General features: G+C 49.6%; 1 protein-coding gene across 1 annotated transcript in view; it reads left to right on the top strand.

Moving 5' to 3' along the window:
• Nucleotides 1-375: 375 nt before the first annotated feature.
• LOC128944958 (hexokinase-1) overlaps nucleotides 376-19,461 on the top strand; it is a 37,863-nt gene continuing 18,777 nt past the window's right edge. The window contains exons 1-4 of the mRNA XM_054288463.1: nucleotides 376-517; nucleotides 6,810-6,972; nucleotides 11,635-11,783; nucleotides 16,058-16,177. Of these exons, the coding sequence (XP_054144438.1) occupies nucleotides 455-517; nucleotides 6,810-6,972; nucleotides 11,635-11,783; nucleotides 16,058-16,177 (495 nt within the window). The 5' untranslated portion in view covers nucleotides 376-454. The remainder of the gene's footprint in view (nucleotides 518-6,809; nucleotides 6,973-11,634; nucleotides 11,784-16,057; nucleotides 16,178-19,461) is intronic.

Raw genomic sequence — 19,461 nt, 5'->3', positions numbered from 1 at the left:
AATCCAGGGGCCCAGAACTGGGCACAGCACTCGAGGTGCGGCCCCGCCAGTGCTGAGCACGGCGGAGAATCACAGCCCTGCTCCTGGCTCTGATTCCACTATCCTCTGCTTCCTCACGCTATCCTTGGCACAGGCCACGATGCCACCGGCCACGGCCACCAAGAAGGGCTTTTTGTCTCCTTTTTTCCCTCAGGGAAGCCCTCAGCCGCCCGCCTCCATGGCGGCTGTGGCGCCCCTCAGGGTGAAGCGGGGCGCTGCCCTCCTCCTTCTCCTCCTGCAGCAGGCCGGGCACAGCTCGGAGCCGCCGGGCGGGGCCGAGCCCAGGAGGAGGAGGAGGAGGAGGAGGAGGAGGAGGAGGAAGGGGCGGAGCTCGGCTGGGCTGGGCCGGGCTCGGCGCGGCCATCCCCGGGCCCCGCATCGCTGCGTGCGCGGAGCCGCCGCTGCAGCCGGCAGGATGATCGCCGCCCAGCTCCTGGCCTACTACTTCACGGAGCTGAAGGAGGACCAGGTCAAAAAGGTCAGATGGGCATCCCCCCGCCGAGGGCCGAGCCCCGCCCACGCCTCTTGGTTTTTTTAATTTTCTTTTTTTTAATTGTTTTAAAAAAATATTTCGATTTTTTTCCGTCCGCACGATGGTTTCGTTGCTTTGTCCCCAGAGCCACCCGGCTGCGGGAGGAAGGAGGGATAAGCCCGGGTTTAAACTCTCCAGAGCATCGCCGGTGGAGATGGCAGCGGGGTGCGGGTGATGGATGCACAGCGGCCGGTCCAGCAGGACCTGGGGGCTTTGGCAGTGAGCGATGGGAGTGATGGCTTTTCATGGTGTTCGTCGGCACCAGCGTCCCCGGAAAGGGAATTTCCCCTTCTTTCCGAGGATGCCTGGGAGCATCCCCACTCCAGCAGGCGAGGAGCAGGCAGTTTTTGAATTAAGTGCCGCAGGAGGATCGGAATTTACAGGAAATGGTTGTCGGCTGTGCTCAAAAAGAAGCATTTCTATAGGCTTCTTTTCCTCCAGCATTAGGAGGTTGCTGCTGTGTGGTTGGCACAGCGCTGGGATCGAGCACTGCCACAGGGAAAAGGGACCGGGGCTCAGGATAAATAAAAACATGGCAGTTAAGTCCAATATCCGAGCATATTGCAGAGCTGTAGGGAGCGGGGAGCCTGGGGCTCGGATGTGGGGACACGAATTGGGAAAATAATTGCAAATGTCGGTGAGTCGGGCTGACGTCAGGAAAGCGAGGCTTCCCCTCTGCCACCTCCTCAGGCGTGCGTGTGACCCACCTGGGCGTGTGGGCATCCCTAAAATATTTCGGGAAAGCCTCAATGACGGCATTAGTAGTAGTGATCTGTAGTGTTCTTGGGGCTTGAGCATCTCCCCAGCAGGAGGAGAGCGCCTCATCCATCCCTGTGGGCTGCTGGCTGTGCCTGGGCTGGCCTCCGCTCCAGTGTGTGGGGGTGACCCGCCCTGCCCCACTGGAGACGGGCTCAGTCTCCCTTGGAGAAAACCCAGCACAGCTCCCCATGGTTTCCACGTTTCCTTCCGTGCTTTGGGGCTTTTGGGGGCTCTCGTGAGGAGCCAGAGGCTCAGCCTGCAGCTCTGCACCTCCTCTCCTATTGCCTCTCCTATTGCCAGGCCCACTGTGCTCCTTTTCCTGCAGGATTTGTGAGTGCTGCTGCTGGTGCCAGGCGTGCCTGCCCGGCCAGGGCCTTCTCTGTCTCGCTGTGTGTGTTATATTTAGAAGGCCAAGATAAGCACGAGTGTGTGTGGTGGTGAGGGCGGCAGAAAGGCTGTGGGGAAGGCACAGAGAAACTCTGCGGTGTTCTGGGGGTTATTTATTGCAGGCTGGTTTGGCACCATGGGGCTGCTATTGTCTGGCGGTATGGGAAACCATTTGGCCGGGGAGCTGTAAAGCATTCTTATGGATCAAGCTGGTTTTGTCTGGAAAAGCGAAGAAAGAAAGAAAACCCGGTCAAAAAAAGCAGGCTGCTGTTTTTAGAGGCCGCAAGACATCTTTTCCTGTTGGTGTCCTTTTGGAGCGGATATTGAGCCTCCTCGGTCGTGGCTGTCCTGTGGGGAGGATGCCTGTGCCAGCCAGAGGCTCTGCTGCCCCGCAGCTCCTGTCAGCTGGTGGGCTCCATTCCCTGCTTCCCCGTGGGGCAAAAGTGCTCCTGCTCCACCTCAGCGTGCTGCTGTGGGGTCTGTGCTCCATCAGTGTGCTGCTCCCAGGGATACGTGCAGGCACGGCTTCATTTCAGGTCCCTCCCTCTGCTCCGGCTTCCGGGAGAGCAGCACTTTCTGCGGGTACGTGCCCGTGGCTCAGGGCTGCCGAGCAAGGCGTGGTCCCTGCTCTCCCCGTGGGGCTCCTGGGTGCCAGGCTGCTCCTCTGCTCCTCCTCGCTGCTCTGCCACAGCCATCAGCTCAGTGTCTGGTGGCACGGCGGGCAGGTCACCTTCAGGATGCTGCTGTGGGTCGCAGGAGCGCTGGGAAGGGGTTAAAAGTACTGACAAGCCAAAGCTGAGCCTGAGCTTTCTTCTTCACTTGTGACCTTCTTTTCCTTTTTTTTTTTTTTTTTTTTTTTTTTAATTCCCATCTCTGAAACGCTCTGCAGCTGCCTTTCCACGGTGGGAACCCTGTGGAGGAGCATGGATGGGGCTGGTGGTTTCAGACCCTGCATCTAAGAGCTAGTGCTTCTCTACTGGCTCTGCTGTGTTTGTGTGTACCCCCTTGTTTTTTTTTAAATTGTCATTTTTTGAATGTTTCTCAAGATGAGTCCTGGCAGGCTGGAGGTGTAGAGTTGGAGGAAGGGGTTGCTCATAGTGAGAACCCTGTGGCCCCTGCAAGAAGGGAGTGTTTTCCAGTGAAACCACTCAGTAATGACACTTCCATGCTGCTGGGCACTGTGTCATGCCCTGTGCTGTGTGAGTACACATGTGGTCCAAGCAGTTAAATTACCCAGATGTTTTTGCAGACATCTGTCACCTGAATGTTTGTCACGTTGCGGGGACAGAGCAGGAGCTCAGCGCCCTTGCTCAGACAGGGGGCTTGGCCCAAACTCAGCTGTGGCCCCCATTTCTCTGCAGGGCTGATTCCCATCCCGAGGGATGAGGGAAACACGGAGCGTACCTGTGCCGCTGCCCCGCGTGGGGAGAGCTTTGTACAGCTTTGTAAAGCTGCCTTTTGTTCCCAGCAGGTTCGTACCTGCCGCGGCCGGCCCCGGCACAGGGAGCCTCCAGGTGTTGCCTGGTTTCTGTCTGTCAGGGGAACAATATGTTTTTGTTGTCTTACCTGAGCGAAGGAAAAGATCTTGGCATCCCGGAAGGAGGACGTGTGGATGTTTAACCTTGAAAAAACCGTGTTGGAATGTAGTATAAAATGTAACAACTAGTATCCAGAAGAGCCCTGTGTTGGTGACCCGCCCCTATAAAGGCTTTTTAGGAACCGATCTGATAAATCATCAGTAAGCGCAAACAATTTCCAAATGTCTAAACTACTTGTTTTAACCTGCTTTGGCTCCTGTTGAATCTTCCTCATGCTGAAAGGAGTATGATTAGCTCTGCAGAAAAATGTTTTCGTGGTGAAGGGTTTTGGCATGAAGGTAAAATAGGTGCTGATGATTTCTGAAATTGTTCTGGGTGTGCTCTCTTCTTGGACGCCACTGGCTGCTGTCAGTATCTGGGGATGGAGGCGTGTGTTTAAGGAATGGCCTTTAAGTTTGAGCTTAAGCTAAAGGCACTGCCTGTTTAATCTATAATTATTCACAACTGCTGCAGTGGCTGGATTTTCAGAAACTTCTTTTCTCCAAGTACAAACTGCGACTGGGAAAAATTATGTGAATGTGGTTCAGACGATGAAATCCTATTTTTAAAAAATTGCTCACAGATTCTGTCTCTGGTTTGTTTTGGTCTCTTTTGAGAAAAAGACAAAAAAAAAGTGACTGAGCTCTTAGAGGAGGACTCCCATAGTGGCGGTGTGGGAAGATGCCCTTCCTCAGGGGGTGACTCTGGGGTGGCAGCTAATTAAAGGAGTGTTTCTGCTCCTTGTCTGGAATTGTTCCTGCCCTCTGCCATCCCCTGGGAAGGAAGGGCTGGTACCTGTCTCCCACGGGAGCCTCGGTGGGGCTGCTCCTGTGTGTCCTGGGCAGCCTTTCCACAGCTTCCCACAGCCGAGCTTTGCTTTGTGATCGGCTTTGATTGCCGGCAGAGCAGGGAGTTATTAAACCTCCGTGCCATAATCCAGCCTCCAGCCCCCCCTGCCTCGGGTTATTTATGGCTATTTGCTGGGAGTTCTCCCTCGGAGGGCTGCGCTGACTCCCTTGCTGCCACGCTGCTGGAATGACTAACCCTCCTCCCGCCAAGGAGAATAAAAACCTCCCTTTTTACCCCTTATTTTATTTTATTTTATTTTTTTTTTTAGTTTTCCGTGGCTTTGAAGCCGTGCCACGTAGGAGTGACTGTTGTCACTCGGTGTCCCCGCCCCGGGAGTCTCGGCGGCGGAGATGGATGGCCCGGGCGCCGTGCAAAGCCGTGCAGGGGATGCTCCCTGCATGGAGCGTCCGGCCCAATTATGTAAGGGCGCTGGCCGCGCTCATTGGTCTCTCACGGCTGCAGAAAGAGCCCTCCCTCCCTTTTGCCTCGCTGCTGAGGGCAGCGCAGGGGCAGAGGTGGGGAGAATGGGCTCGTCAGTCCTGACTGTGCAAACGCCACAACCTGCGCTCACAGCAGCGCTTTCGGTGAGCGGGAACCCTTCCGCCCTGCTTTTGGGAGGAGGATGCAGCGCTGGGGCTTTGTAGAGGGGTGTATGAGTCTGACCGCGAGCGGTGTTTACTGTAGCTTTCACTGGGAGAGCTGGGGAATCGTCCCTCTGAGCGGCAGCGTGGGCTGCTGGAAGCTCAGCCTGAAAAAGAGGTTGGTTCCTCCCCTCCTTTTTAAAGGGAGTATCCTCATGCTCTGACATCATGGCTTTACACACTCTGCTAAAAAAAAACATGGCAGGGTTTGCCATGAGCGAGAGGCCTTCTTGCCTAGCCAGACTCCAGCCTCTGCGTCCATCCCCACGGCGTTTGGGGCTGCAGAGAGGGCACGTCCCATCCATCCAGGATTTTATTCTTGGAGGGGAAGGATGCCCGTGGCTGGCTGTGGTTGTTGCTGTGAGGGCGGCACAGGACACAGCAGGGATGTGGGGACGCTGCCCTGGGGTCTTGCATTCGGCCTCTGTTGCAGAGAACCTGAGCTCAGCTCTTCTGGCCTTCAGCTGTACGCCTGCACCGTCACGTCACCGCTTCGTGGGGAAAATGCACGGTCTCGTTTCACCGTGGTGTTATCAATCACGGCATTGTTCCTCTGCAAGCCACGACACTGAAAAGTTCACGGCTTGTGCAGCCTCTGGCTGTGTCCCCTGTGGTCCCCAGCCCTGTGCTTGGGGATCAGGCGGGATGCTGTGCCCAGCAGCGCTCTCCGTGCCTTCTGCCTGCCTGTGTAAATAAGTGCTGGGTCATGGCAGGAGGGTGCCTGGCTCAGGGAGATGCTGTCTTTGGGGAGACCTTGAGTAGGGTGGGCAGGAGTGCTTTCTGTATGAGCAGTCAGATTGGTGCTGCTTTTATGGTCAGCTGAAGGTTTAATGAGATTTTGATTGCATTTCCTTTGTGAAGGGCATTATTCATCACTTCCTGTCTCAAAGTCCCTGGTATATGGAGTGCTTGTGTGCCTGTGTTTTACATAAAGTGGTTTTTTGTGGCCTTGGTCTTGTAAGACACAAATGCCAGCTTGGAGATGAGCTGCTCTCAGGGCTTCCAGAGCAGCCAAGGAGACACAGGGAGCCTTGGCACAGAGCTGGCCTGGGGTTTAAAATGAGGTGGCTTTTCCAGTTTTGCTGAGGACAGAAAACATGGGCAGGGTTGTTTGTTTTTTTTTTTTTGTCTTGCTAAGCTGCAAGCAAAAGTGATCCCAAAGGTGTGGCTTCGATCTGAGCCATTTGTGGAACCAAATATCCAAGGCAGGTAAAGAAACAAGGCAAGAATAGACTGGCAACTGAGGCAAAAAGGGTGGGAGGTGTGTTTGGCAAGAACCCCTCCAGGCCATGTTGTATTTTTCAGGCATCAAAGCATCTCTCAGTCTTCCTGACAGTGAAGGTGGTTGTAATATTATGGGAAGCAATATTGTTGGAAAACTAGAAGTGCCTCCTTTTTCCAAGGAGGTAAAGCAAGCTCCTGTCATTGGAAGCTGCAAGGGAGAAGTCAACAACTTTTAATTTGATGTTTTGTCATGAGGAGGAAGGTGCCATCTGCTCACAGTCAAGTTCTGTCTTTGCAGACCCTCTGTTCGTTGTAGCTTTGGAACGGGATAGGGAGAGTGGTCTGCTACATCAAAATAATTTTTTTAGCCTGTGATGTAGCCCCAAAACCACTGTGGCAAGTCCTTCCCAGTGTGAGGCTTTAAACACAAAGCACCCCTGACACCCACATCTCCCAGCTGGGACAAGGTGCCAAAAGAGGGATTTTTAGCTCCAGCTGTTCAGCTCATGGACAGTCAGGAGAGCTGAGAAGTGGGGCAAGGGCTGGAGGCGGTGGTGGAAAGATGGTTTTGTGTGGGAGTGAGGAGGCAAATCGATGTGGGGCTGCCATGGGATGACAGTAGGATGGAGCTCACCTCGGGAGGCCTTGGACTCGTACGTTCTCCGTGACTTTGAGTCAGAAGATAAGGCGTGAGGCTGTGTCCTGAGCTTGGCCAGAGCCCTGGGGCCGTGCTGGGGCTGCAGCAGCCTTGCAGAGAAAGAGAGGGCAGCCCTTGATGCCGGGGTGCTGTGTGTCCCCCAGATCGACAAGTACCTCTACGCCATGCGGCTCTCGGACGAAACGCTGCTGGACGTCATGGCTCGCTTCAGGAGGGAGATGAAGAACGGCCTCTCCAGGGATTTCAACCCCACAGCCACTGTGAAGATGCTTCCCACCTTCGTGAGGTCCATTCCTGACGGCTCAGGTAAGCAGCTGAGGGTGTGTTTTCCATAGTCAGCACATTTGTTGGAAATGCACAATGTCCTAGCAAGAACAAGAGGGATTTGCTTCCTGGCAAGCCCAGACAGCATCTCGAGGGCAGCCTCCCCTCTGTGCAGGTCTGTTCCCACAGATTTTGTGATTCCTTTGTCAAAGGCATTTTGGTGCCAATGGAAGGGCCCATCCCAGCAGTCATTCACTATCCCTCAGTACATTTACTCTGAGACCTGTCTGCCAGCAGTCAGTACTTCACATAGATGATTTTTGATTCATGCAGCTCACTCTCATGTGACCTAGAGTCCTAAATACAGTGGCTTTTAGTGATGTGCTGTTTCCTTTAACATCTCCTCTTCTTATTTTTTCCCCAGTGGAACTGTGAACCATTACAGGCTGGATTTGAGTTTCCTGGCAATAATTTTGCATTTTGTAGCTTCCTCTTCTAGACTGCCTTGGTGGAAAACTCACAGAACTTGAGGATGATGTAGCATTGGGCTGCAAAGCTGCTGCTCTGTTGTGCTAAGTTTTTGCCATCTGGATGCAGGACTTGTTTTTTCCATGCCCACTGTACCAGATAAAAGTGGCACAAACTGCTATCAGACACCAAAAAGGTGTTACGTTGGTAATTGAGAACAAGATTGCCTCTGTTACTTAAAAATTACTATGTGTTTTTAAAAAATACCATATGTAGAGCGTCTAAATGTATTTATAAAAATTATATAATAGTGTTTATTATTTAGTAGTAACACTGGGTTTCCCTCTCATGTAGCATGAGCTGGTTAACTAATGTGGTGCCTACCACAAATTAACTAGTTTGGTGCCTACCTGTGTGCAGAGATTGCAAGAACTGCATAACAGAGTTATTACCTATTTTGAGGGTTGTTTTTGTTTGTTTGAGTTAAAATCGAGAATTTATTGGTGAAAGAACACGAGGCCAGGTGCTTTGTGTAAATTGGTGCTGCTGTCTGGCAGGTGGAATTTCTTTGATAGCTTTGCTTTGGTGTTGCTTTCTTCCATCTCAGGCTTTTAGTTGAGATGTGACTTGCTGTCTGAGGAAAACCAAAGGGAGAATGTGTTTGAATCCTCTCTTTCCCTTAATTTAGCATTGCTGGCTGTTATGTTGAAATGTTGTGTTGAAATTTGCAGCCTGTTGAGAAAACCAGAAGCTGCCACACACACAGCTGGGTCACAGGCAGAGGCTGCACTCAGGGTTTGCGCACGAGGTGACTTGAGGGCTTTTGTGGAATCCCAGCATTTCTACTGGCTCCAAAATCCGTTTTTTTCATTGATTTGAGTTCATTTGAGTAGTGACTTGTCCCCGGTTCCCTGCTTGGTCAGGCACTGCTCAGCACCAAACCCGAGCTGCTTGCAGTGAGTCAAATAACTTTGAAAACTGTTCCATTGTACAATCTGGGAAGATTAGAGGTGGCCCAGGAAAAGGAGGATCTGCACATGGCCAGAGAAGTGTGATGAGGTTGGTTGGCACTGCTGGGCCCCAGGAGGAGCCAGAGCAGTGAGCAGCCCTGGCTGTGTGCAGGCGTGTCCGTGTGTCAGGGCATTCATTTCAGATCATGCATTACACACCTCCTTAAAAAAGAACCTGGTGTGTTGTGTCCAGGGCACCCAGTTCCTGCTCCTGAGCTGCCTGGCTCCTGCCAGCCTCTCCAGGCTGGGCACAGTGTGTGTGTGTGGGTGCTCCTGAGCTGCCTGGCTCCTGCCAGCCTCTCCGCTGCTGGCAGTGCTTTGCAGCACGGATCACAGCAAGGCAGTGCCTTGCCCAGTTCTGTAGAACTCAGTGCTGATCTGTGTGTGTGTGTGGGTGGCTGGAGCCCCTTTGGATGGGTGTTGGACAGGTAGAGCCATTCCATTGTCCCTGAAAGGGCATGTTCTGAGGCCAGGTATGAGCAATGTTTGCTCTGAGGGGGTGTTGTGGCGTTTCTTGCCCTGACTCACCCCCGTGTGCCTGGCACAGCCATGGCACAGGTGCTGCCAGGACAGGTGCACAGCCCCTTCCCTCTTCCTCCCAAAGCTGCTGGGGGGCCCTCAGGGACGTGGCTGTGTTGATGTGCCCAAAGATGGCAATTTGTGCCTTCAGCTGTCCCTCCGTGAAAGCCAGAGGCTGAAAGCCTGCCCTTTTCTCTGGCCTGTCTCTAATTACTGCCTTGTAAGCTCTTTCCTCTGAGTCCAATTATTATTATGGGAGCTGACTATTCAGAAAAATACTGTTGTTTAGTTTCAGATCTGTGCTTGTGTTCTTTTTCAACAAGGAGTTTGTGAGCAGTAATTCTAGAGACTCTGGAGGTGTTGATGTTAGCAGATTTTTCCCCCCCTTTCATTCAGAGTTGTTTAATTTACAAAAGCCATGAGGTTTTTCAGTCCCCAGTGCCCAGAATGGTACCTCAAGCTAATTCAAAATGCTTTCAAAGTCCAGATAAATTCACAGCAGGTTTGATTGGGCATTGGTGTTACAAAGCACAGATTAAATGCTGCTACTTGGGTTTAATTCCACAGGTGCACTAAGAGAAAACTCCAGTTGCATGCAGAAAGCTTTACACTCCAGTTCAGAGACCTTTTAAAGGGTGGAGGATGATTCTTAATAATTTTTTACCTTGCAATGAGCTTGATGGCGCTGGAAATCAAGCACCCTAACCCGTTAATTTATTTACAAGGAAGGTATTTCAGAAGTGTAGTGTTTGTTTGAGGTAAACACTAAAAGGGGCCATCTGGCCCAGTGTTGATTTTCCCATTAGTTCTTGGGGGTAATGGCCTGCACTCAACAGATGATACCCATAAGATAAAGCTTATTTGGGTATTTGGCTTAATGAGAAACTTGTGCTCAGTGTTTGACTTCCAGACTGGCTGTGGTGAAGTGGGTTATGAATTTTTTATGCTGAGCCAAATAAAAGGAGCTGTATCTCCAGTTTGTGTGTGCTCATGCTTTAAGTGACATTTGTACTGGTGCAAAGCAGTGTTTAAGGCCACACTGCTCAGAAACAGGTAGGGAAGCACTGCAAGTTCTGTGTTTTGGCAAACTCAGCTTGCCCACGTCTTGGGCAGCAAGAAGGACAAGTTGCATTGCAGTGCAGTAAAATTAGGAGATGTATTAGAAGTTGTGGGCTCCCCCTGTAATTTTGCTGTGTTTTTCTGTATGGAGTTTATTGTTCTTTGTGGTTTCTCACATGACAGTGTTTTGTTTCTGTGTTACACTGCAACCTTGGAAATCCAAAGGGGCATTTGCAGTGTGTTTTTGCCTCTCTTGGTCTGTTTCTGTTAAAGATCTTGCCCTGAGGGACACCTTGTGCAGCTCATCAGCTTTGCTGACTGGGATGAGGCTCCCAGAGGTGCAGGGGGTGATGAGGAGGAGCAGCTCACTAGGTCAGACTTCAGGAGTTTTGATATGAGATTGGACAGAACAATCTCAGAGGCAAGAATGGCTCTGGAAATGCTCGTGGATAAATTGCATACCTTGAATTTTCATGACAGCCTGGGGTCAGAAGGCTCTGGGAGCTGAGTGTGTTTGAGATAACATATCACAACAATCTTCCCAGCTGCTAGAGCTTCTTCCACTTTGAGTTTAGGTAGAAGTGGAAAAACAGCAATGTTAGGAACGGCCTTCAGAAAGCCACAGCTGATGAGGAAGATGATGAGAAAACCGCCTTTGCTCTGCTGCCCTCTGAGCAGCCTCAGTCAGCCTGGGGATGCCATGCACAGACACAAATCCTTGCCAAGAGCCCTGGTGATTATCTGCAGCCTGGACACGCACTCCTGTGTGAGAAAGCTGTGCTCTCTGCTTCCCTACACATTATCTTTTGGCAGACTTTGGCAATCCCTGTCTTTGCTCCCTCTTCTGTAGGGCACGAGATAGCACGGCAGGTCAGGCAAATATGTGTGCCTTGCTCTGCAGGGGTGCCAGAGGCGTCATTGCTCTGATAGCCAGCCCAGGTGCCTGCAGTCTGTGACATTGCAGGCTGCTGGATTGGCTTCAGCTCTCTCCAGCACAGGGGGAGATGGAGGTACCCCAGTTGTTTCCTCCTGGGCAGGTATTAGGAGCTCTGTGCAAGGCATCACAACTTCTGAGTAACTCCTGCAGCAGTACAGGGCTGGTTTTTTAAGCTGTCCTTTCTCTGACTTCTCTTACCTGTCTGCAGTTTGCAGTGACTCTCAGCCTTTCTGGACATGAGATTAGGGGCGGTTCCTACTTTCATTACATCTGTGTGTAATTTATTGATTTTAGAGCAGCCACCATCCGCTGTTACTTGCCAAAATGACACAGGTTTATTTGCAGCAAAAGGCTGCTTGTCAGTGGTCTGGCATCCCTTCATTTTAGTGTGTCTGCTTTCAACATCTCTTTTGGGTCTCTCCTGAGATCTTTGCTCTGCCATCTTCATCATGAGATCTGGATACAGACTGTTCACTGTTTTGAATTGAACTTCATTGCAGTTGCCTGTGTATCAGTGGTGTTGGCATTGCCATTGCACCAGTTAGGGAATTTAGGGAATCAGATCAATGGAATCAGGTTCACGTGGATGCCCCGCAGCTGCCACTGTAGGGACTGGACATTTGCTTCAGTGCTGCACTTTACCAAGCTTGATGTTTCCCAGATTTGTGATGCATGTGATTTTTAATCACTTGTGTCTTGTTTTCCACATAGAGAAAGGAGATTTCATTGCACTGGATCTTGGTGGCTCCTACTTCCGAATCCTTCGGGTGAAGGTTTCGCATGAGAAAAAGCAGACGGTGCAGATGGAAAGTGAAATCTACAACACCCCAGAGGACATCATGCACGGGAGCGGGACACGGGTAAGCACCTCTTCCTTGGCACATCTCTCTGGAGATTAGCTCCTTGGATTTTAGAAAACTCCACAAGACTGAGCTTAGCTTTGTAACAGCTGTACCTACAGCATGCAGACTGCACCTCAGTGTGAGCACTGAAAAAAGGAGTAAGCGGTGTGACAGAGCATGCATGGGTGCTGCAAAGCTGCTGTCATCCCATGGGAGACTTCTGGATAAAAGAGGGGAAAAATGGCTTAGAAATAAAAATTCTGGCTTTTGTAGTCAACTTTCTTTGCATTAGTACAAATGGAGAGCAGGAAAACAACTTAGCCTTTGTAAGCAATGAACATGACCAGCCCTGCAATTGTAGTGTTGGATGAGGGGTAGGAATCACCATGACAGCCACATCTCTGTGCTGGCAGTCTGAGCAACTCAGCATTCATGAAAAGTACAAGTACACTGAAAAAATCACGGTACGGGAAGCTGATAGAATGTGTTGGCACAGCTTCACTTAAGTTTTGTTGAGTAATTGAAAGGGTTTATTTTTTTAGTCTTCCTTGTTCCAAGAGTAGAAAATATTTGTATCCATTCACTTGGATTTCAGATTGAGCTCTTTGAAAGTATTTTTTTTTTTTTTTTATGATCAGGAAGTGGATTACACTGGCAGATTTGTCTCCGTGTCAGCCTAAGGCAAAACAAGTAATTTTCACTGTTGGAAACAACAAGGTTTCTACACTTTTTATTAGAATGAGGTGCTGTTCAGGAGTGTGAGACCTGCAGGAAACGTAAAGCTTGTTTCAGAAGAACAAGCAAAATAGGAGAGAAAGAAAATTTATGGGAACAGCATTTTTACCTTTCATTTATTTTCTGTAGTCACCTTAATATATTTATTGTCTGTATGTAATAAGTGAGTGTAAGATGGCACTCATGGCTTGTCAGTAGAACTGATAAAAGCATTGCTGTCATATCTGAACCACAGCAGTGAAATGACCTTCTTGCAAGGACTCTTCCTAACCTTATTGCTTTGTTTTTGGGCCAGAAGGTCGTGCAGTGGCTTTCCCACAGGCTGGTTTTGGAGCTGAGCTGAGCTGCCTGTGGCTGCCAGGGGCAGGGAAGCTGGGTGGGCTGCTCAGAGGCAGGGTGGCAGCAGGGGTTGTTTGTTTGTCCATGGATGGGTGTCAGGAGCTGGAGGCTGACAGGGAGCAGGGTGTCTGCACACCCCAGTGTCTGCCCTGGGGAGGCAAGGCAGGCTGGCTTTAGGGGATTCTGATAAGGGTGGTAAGGAGAAGCTAGGATGGGAGACATCAGGTCTGCTTTCCTTCCATGTCTTTGTCATGTCTGTGTTTTAATTTTTCAGTATCCAGAGGCCATTTGGCTGCTGGGAAGGAGCAGTGTGGAGCTCAGGCTGATAGGCTTTGTCATGGCTTTTAGGCTGAAAGAAAGGCAAGCAAGGCTTCTGCTGACCCCATGGGCACAGGATTGAAGTACCAGGAAAACGAGAGCAGAACTTGGAAGCATTATCAGAACAGCAGCTGGGTTTGAAGTTGTTCCGTGATGATGTCCAGTGCTTGCTGTGTGCCCTCAGAGGGAAGCATGGGGGATGCCCAGGCAGCTGGTGATTTGGTGCTTGTGACGGATGCTTGAGGTTTTCTGACATGTCCCAGCCAGATTTGTGGAATACTTGGACTGAGCTGCCTGTGTAGGGTAGGCTGCTAATGATTCCCAGCAAGCTGTGTCATTAACTTTGCTGAGTTACACTCCTAAAGCTTAGTGCCTAATCAGCTTATTGAAAGATTGTGAATTTATGGCTTCACATCTCACTAACATGGTTCATTTTGATATTTTCTACTTCACGGCATTCAAACTTCCAGTTTTGTCCATCTGTCAGGCATGGGCTCACAGCTTTGCCAGTCAGAGACAGTTTCCTATTGAAGTCAAGGGTAAAACTCTGATTCACTTCAGCAGTGTAATAGCAGGTCTAAAATTTGTAAGAATCCTGTCTCCTGTGTCAGCTCAGTGAATGGCAATGCGCCTGAGACTTGATTTTGGTGTTGCTTTTTGTGTTCTGCCACCACTGCAGGTACCTTATGGATTTGTGGCTGTTCTCTGGATCTGAAACTGTGGTTTCCTTGCTCCTTAAAGCATCCCCATTGAGGGGCTTGGGTCTGAGCTTGGATCTCCAGTTGCTTGTCCAAGTCTCCTGTCTGCTGGCCAAATGCATCCTTGTGGAGACCTCTTGGAGCCCAAGAGGCAGCTCCTTGGGCAGGGGAATTAAACCTGATCTGTTGCTCAGGGTCTCAGGCTGTATTGCCTCAGGTCTATAAATCAGACTGATCCTTCCCTCTTGGCTGTGGCATTCTCTCTGTCCATAATTTTGACATATGATAAAATATTTGGCTCACGCTGTTCCCTACTGCAAATCTGTGGGTAAAAGAAGATTTTGATTTTTCCTCAGTGCACCTTCCCTACTTCAATGAAATTTTACTGCGTTTTTGTAATGTTGCCTCTGTCCAGCCAGAGTCATTTGGCACTGGTGAGGTTTGAATGTTAATGTGGGCATGGACACACACTTTAGTCTCCTCAGGAAAAATTATGAGTGTTAGTGGTAGCAAAGCCAATAAATGCCTATCTTTTTTCTGCTTTTGAGCCATGCCATCCCTCTGTGGTTTATGAGCAGCAGTAGCACAGCCAGACCCTGCATCAGACCCTGTAGTCCTGGAAGCAGTTGAAAGTTTAGTAGGATTGAGTATTCAGCAAGATACTTTCAGATGGGAAGCACAATCAAAACATAGACTCCTGCTGTTTCTGTGTTCCTCCTGGAGAAGTTGCCATATTTTATTATGTAAATGTAGTTCTTTTCCTAATTCCTCTGTCCCTCATCTGGACAGCTGAAGATTGTCTTCCAGAAGTGCAGCAGAGTGCATTGCATTCCCAAGTTGTTTCTCTGCGTGGGCTCAGGAAAATGTCTTTGATTTGCCCAGGGCAATGAATGGCAACATTCTCCCTGGGAAACCACTGTACTTTTCCTTAATCAAATCTGACCTCATTTAAGGCATGACTTTAAGGTGTTCAGTTTAATTGTAACATTACACACGCTGCTTCTTGACCTGCTTTGAAGGACAGAATATTCCTATTCATCCTTTGTAATTGCTGCAGTCTGTCTGTAGTACATTCCTGTCTCTCCAAGACTCTCAATTGTTCTTAATAAAGCCGTGTGGGCTAATTGGAACCAACAGATGTCTTTGTGCACTCCCTCCCAGTTATCCCCAGTCTTCTAGGCAGATTACCTCCTCTCATCCCACCAATGCTGTAGATAGGATTTGTTTCATTTTCTTTGGGTTTTTGTTTTTCAGGGAGTTAAAATGTGAGGCCCAGTTATATCCTGGGGCAGGCAGTGACTTGTTAATAGCTTGCCATCCATCTGTGGCATGGGTCAGTTGAAGGCATGTCTGGCTTTCTGGGGCTGGTAAACACAAACCTGTGGTTTTGTTGTCTCAATTGCTCAGGCTTGATTTCAGCTTTGAGCATTGCAGTCTACCTGAGGGGTTTTCCAGGTGCTTTGTGCCTGCCTGGTTCCTGGCCTGGCTGACAGGGACACTGAGTGCCATGGTCACGGGTGCCATCTGGGTGGGAGTTGGTACCTGGTGGATCTGCCTGCGTAGATCAACCTTTCAAAAAATGCAGAAAATATCCCCATTTTGGGTTGTTTCTCAGAACATGGGAAATATTTAGATGAATCCCTTGGGTTTCCTTTTTGTTTCTTTTTCGTGTGCTTTGAGAATAGATTTGAGATGATGTTCTTTTGGGTGGCTCCTGCAAAGTGCTGGGTTCTCTGCTCTCAGCAATGCTTGAGTGAAGCAGATGTTGTTTTCTCTACACCACTGTAAAAGTGCTCAACCTCCTCTGGGACTGGATCCCAAATGTTCTTTGGACTGGCTCCTTCCTGTTATAGAAAGGTTAAAAGAGCATTTTTGTTCTCATCAGATGTTAAGTGGAAGGGTTACAGCAGGCTCGAGAGCCACGAGCCTCTTGTTTCAGGAAGTGTTTTTATATGGGTGTAAAAGATGCCTGCAGAATTAGGTGTGTAAAAGGACAGTGCATTTCATAATGTATTAATTATTAAGGTGTTAATATGCCCTGCTTGAGAGTATTTGCATAGCTATGCCATTTATACAGCTTTTAAAATCTGGAGAGCTGTTTTTCCCTTTCCCCTCACTCAGAGCAGTTTTCATATGGAGTTTGAAACATTTTCTCCCTGGAGCTGTATCTCTAATCACGGTGGTTTTATATTTTTCTTACAGCTTTTTGATCATGTTGCTGAATGCCTGGGAGACTTTATGGAGAAACAACAAATCAAAGACAAGAAACTGCCAGTCGGGTTTACATTTTCCTTCCCCTGCCGACAATCCAAGCTAGATGAGGTAAGAAGATTTCACAATTTTCTTAATACACACAAGAGCTGCCATGTCATTAAAGCAGTATCCCAGACAGGTCTCGTTTTGGGGATAAATGAGTATTATCTTTCACTGTCAGACTGTGTTTGTGTTTATGTTTCTGCCTGAAAGAGCTGGGTAGCAAAAGAGGAGGAGACAGCCAATGTTTTGTGCTGAGCTCCTCAGTGTTACTGCTTACCAGGGCAAGGATGGATATAACCAGCCTGTGCAGTGACTGCTGAGATTCCCATGGCAAGGATGGGATAACCAGCCTGTGCAGTGACTGCTGAGATTCCCAGGGCAGGGATGGATATAACCAGCCTGTGCACTGACTGCTGAGATTCCCAGGGCAAGGATGGGATAACCAGCCTGTGCACTGACTGCTGAGATTCCCATGGCAAGGATGGGATAACCAGCCTGTGCAGTGACTGCTGAGATTCCCATGGCAAGGATGGGATAACCAGCCTGTGCAGTGACTGCTGAGATTCCCATGGCAAGGATGGGATAACCAGCCTGTGCAGTGACTGCTGAGATTCCCATGGCAAGGATGGGATAACCAGCCTGTGCACTGACTGCTGAGATTCCCAGGGCAAGGATGGATATAACAACGCTGTGCAGTGACTGCTGAGATTCCCAGGGCAAGGATGGGATAATCACACTGTGCACTGACTGCTGAGATTCCCAGGGCAAGGATGGGATAATCACACTGTGCAGTGACTGCTGAGATTCCCAGGGCAAGGATGGGATAACCAGCCTGTGCAGTGACTGCTGAGATTCCCATGGCAAGGATGGGATAACCAGCCTGTGCACTGACTGCTGAGATTCCCATGGCAAGGATGGGATAACCAGCCTGTGCACTGACTGCTGAGATTCCCAGGGCAAGGATGGGATAACCAGCCTGTGCAGTGACTGCTGAGATTCCCATGGCAAGGATGGGATAACCAGCCTGTGCACTGACTGCTGAGATTCCCATGGCAAGGATGGGATAACCAGCCTGTGCACTGACTGCTGAGATTCCCAGGGCAGGGATGGATATAACCAGCCTGTGCACTGACTGCTGAGATTCCCATGGCAAGGATGGGATAACCAGCCTGTGCAGTGACTGCTGAGATTCCCAGGGCAAGGATGCTGTGATCTTTTCCTCCTTTTGCTCCTTGTACCACAAATGACTCAGCAGGCTCCTGGTACAGCATTGCCATGGCAATGGTGTAGCAAAGAGTGCAGGAAAAGTTAAATCTGCCCAAAACACACAGAGGTTGCCCTGTTAAAGCATGACCTGCTTTTCCAGCTTGCAGGTGTCTAGGTTAGCCTGGTGCAACAGCCCCCCAGATGCTGGTGCTGAGGAGGGCCAGGTGAGGCCATGATTTTCATTGCATTTCATACTTGGGCAGTGCTGAGAGTTGAACCCAAGGGTGCTGACTGACTGAGGGTCTGAAAGCAGTTCAGAGCAGAGAGCTGCCTTTACCTGCATCAATCAGAAGAGATGAGTTGATCCTAGGATGAGGCAGCTCTCCTACCTGGCTGTGGTGCATGGTGAGGCTCCTGACCACAGCAGAGCCGTGCTGGGGTTGTGGTTGTGAAATTGAGTTGCCCTTGGGAAGGTTTGTTTGCTGCATGATGAAAGGTGCTTGTTTGTGGGCTGGTTTGCTGCAGCCACCTGGGATGGAGTCCTGCTCGTGTGGGACAGGGGCAGGCAGCACAGGGGGCCATGGGGACACCTGAGCAGTGCCAGAGTGGAGTGGGGCAGTAACAAGGCAAGGGAGGGTTCCTCTTGAAGAGAAATCCTACAACAACAAAAAAAAATATTGACAGTTTTGCTGATGTGTTTTGAGTGTTTGAAAGATATGTTTTTCTGGATTCTGTGGGCCAGGTTTGTTCTTGGGTTGCTGCTTCTGCGAGGCTGTGCTTGCCTGGGTGCTGTTTTCTTGTGCTTGGGGAGCAGGAGGAGGCAAGGTGGTCCCTGTTTGCTCCAAGGGTGATAAGACGGGCACTGCAGGGTTGGGCCCCACTCAACCCTGCTGCACTCCAAGGGCTCCTTCTTGCTGCCAAGGCTTTGCTGGGGAAGGAGAAATTCCTTCCAGCACAGCGGCCAGTCATGCTGAGAGGAGCTGCTCTTTGCCAGTGTGGTTTGACCAGTTTCTTATAAAAGTTTAGTGAAACAAGGTGCCCTTTTTGCCCATGAAGGCTGTGCCAGCTTTGCCCACAGTTTCCCTGCACAGCAGCATGGGGCTTTGCTGGGTTTCTAAATGGCGCCCACGAGGGCAGCACATTGGGAAAAATTGCACAAACTGAGTTTGTGGTCAAGGGGTAGGAGAGTATCTCCTGGTCTGGAAGGAGCTGCCCTGACCCTCTGTTCCCTGTAGCTGTCTCAGTTTGGAGGGAAAATTTGATTTTTAAGCTGAGATGTGGGCAAACATATACTTGGGCAGTGGCTGGTTGTGCCTACAGGCTTCAGCTGTTCTGGTTTTTAGCTGTTTGGACTCCTGTTGTGACAGATGTGAATATTGTGGTGGGTATGGAAAGCTGAGCTGGTTTGAGTTGTCCTTCTGTCAGTCGATTACTGTCAATGCTCTTTTCTTTCTTTTATTATTATTTACCTGTGCACTGAATGCTCTGATTCAGCCAGGAATTATGCAAATAGCAAAAAATCAATGTAGTCATTACCTTGGGGGATTTGCAGGCTCCTCATGATGGTTTGCAGGCAAGGAATTCAATACCAGGATTTCCTTTTTGATCTGTGCTGTAAAGTAGGGACATGCATTGTTACATCTCCAGTATTTTCATTTGCCTCAACCCATAAACACAATCCCACAGTTAAACAAGCCCAGACAGATGGGAGTCCAGGCAGTGAATTTGCAGCAGCCTGATCCCCACTGCAGCTGAATCCTGGATGCCAACATCACATCCCTGCTCTGTAGTCAGTCCTGTTCAGTCAGCTTTTTCTGAAAGCACTCTATTTCCATGGCCCAAAAGGATTAAATGGTTTTCCAAGAAAAACTGTCGAGGAGTAGCAAGGAGAAGAGTAGGCTGAAAATACAAAATGCAAACACACCATTTTCTAGCAAGGGATAGGGGAAAAGAATTTTCCATCTTTCATCTCACTGTAATTAGGTTCTAAGATCACCAATTGTTAGAGATCTGTCACAGACATCTTTTATGGAAAACCCTTTCCTTAGGATTTTTCCTCCTAAGAGAAGCTGAGAGGCCTCAGGAACAGAATGTAAACAATGGTTATCTGCTGCTGTGGAATGCAACAGGTGCATCTGGGATTG

Source organism: Melozone crissalis, unplaced genomic scaffold (genome assembly GCF_028551555.1).
Source record: "Melozone crissalis strain CALT ecotype California unplaced genomic scaffold, PUWL_Pcris_2 ptg000062l_1, whole genome shotgun sequence".
NCBI classification, from domain to species: domain Eukaryota; kingdom Metazoa; phylum Chordata; class Aves; order Passeriformes; family Passerellidae; genus Melozone; species Melozone crissalis.
Note: the sequence above shows the minus strand (reverse complement) of the source record. Positions and strands in the feature narration are given on the sequence as shown.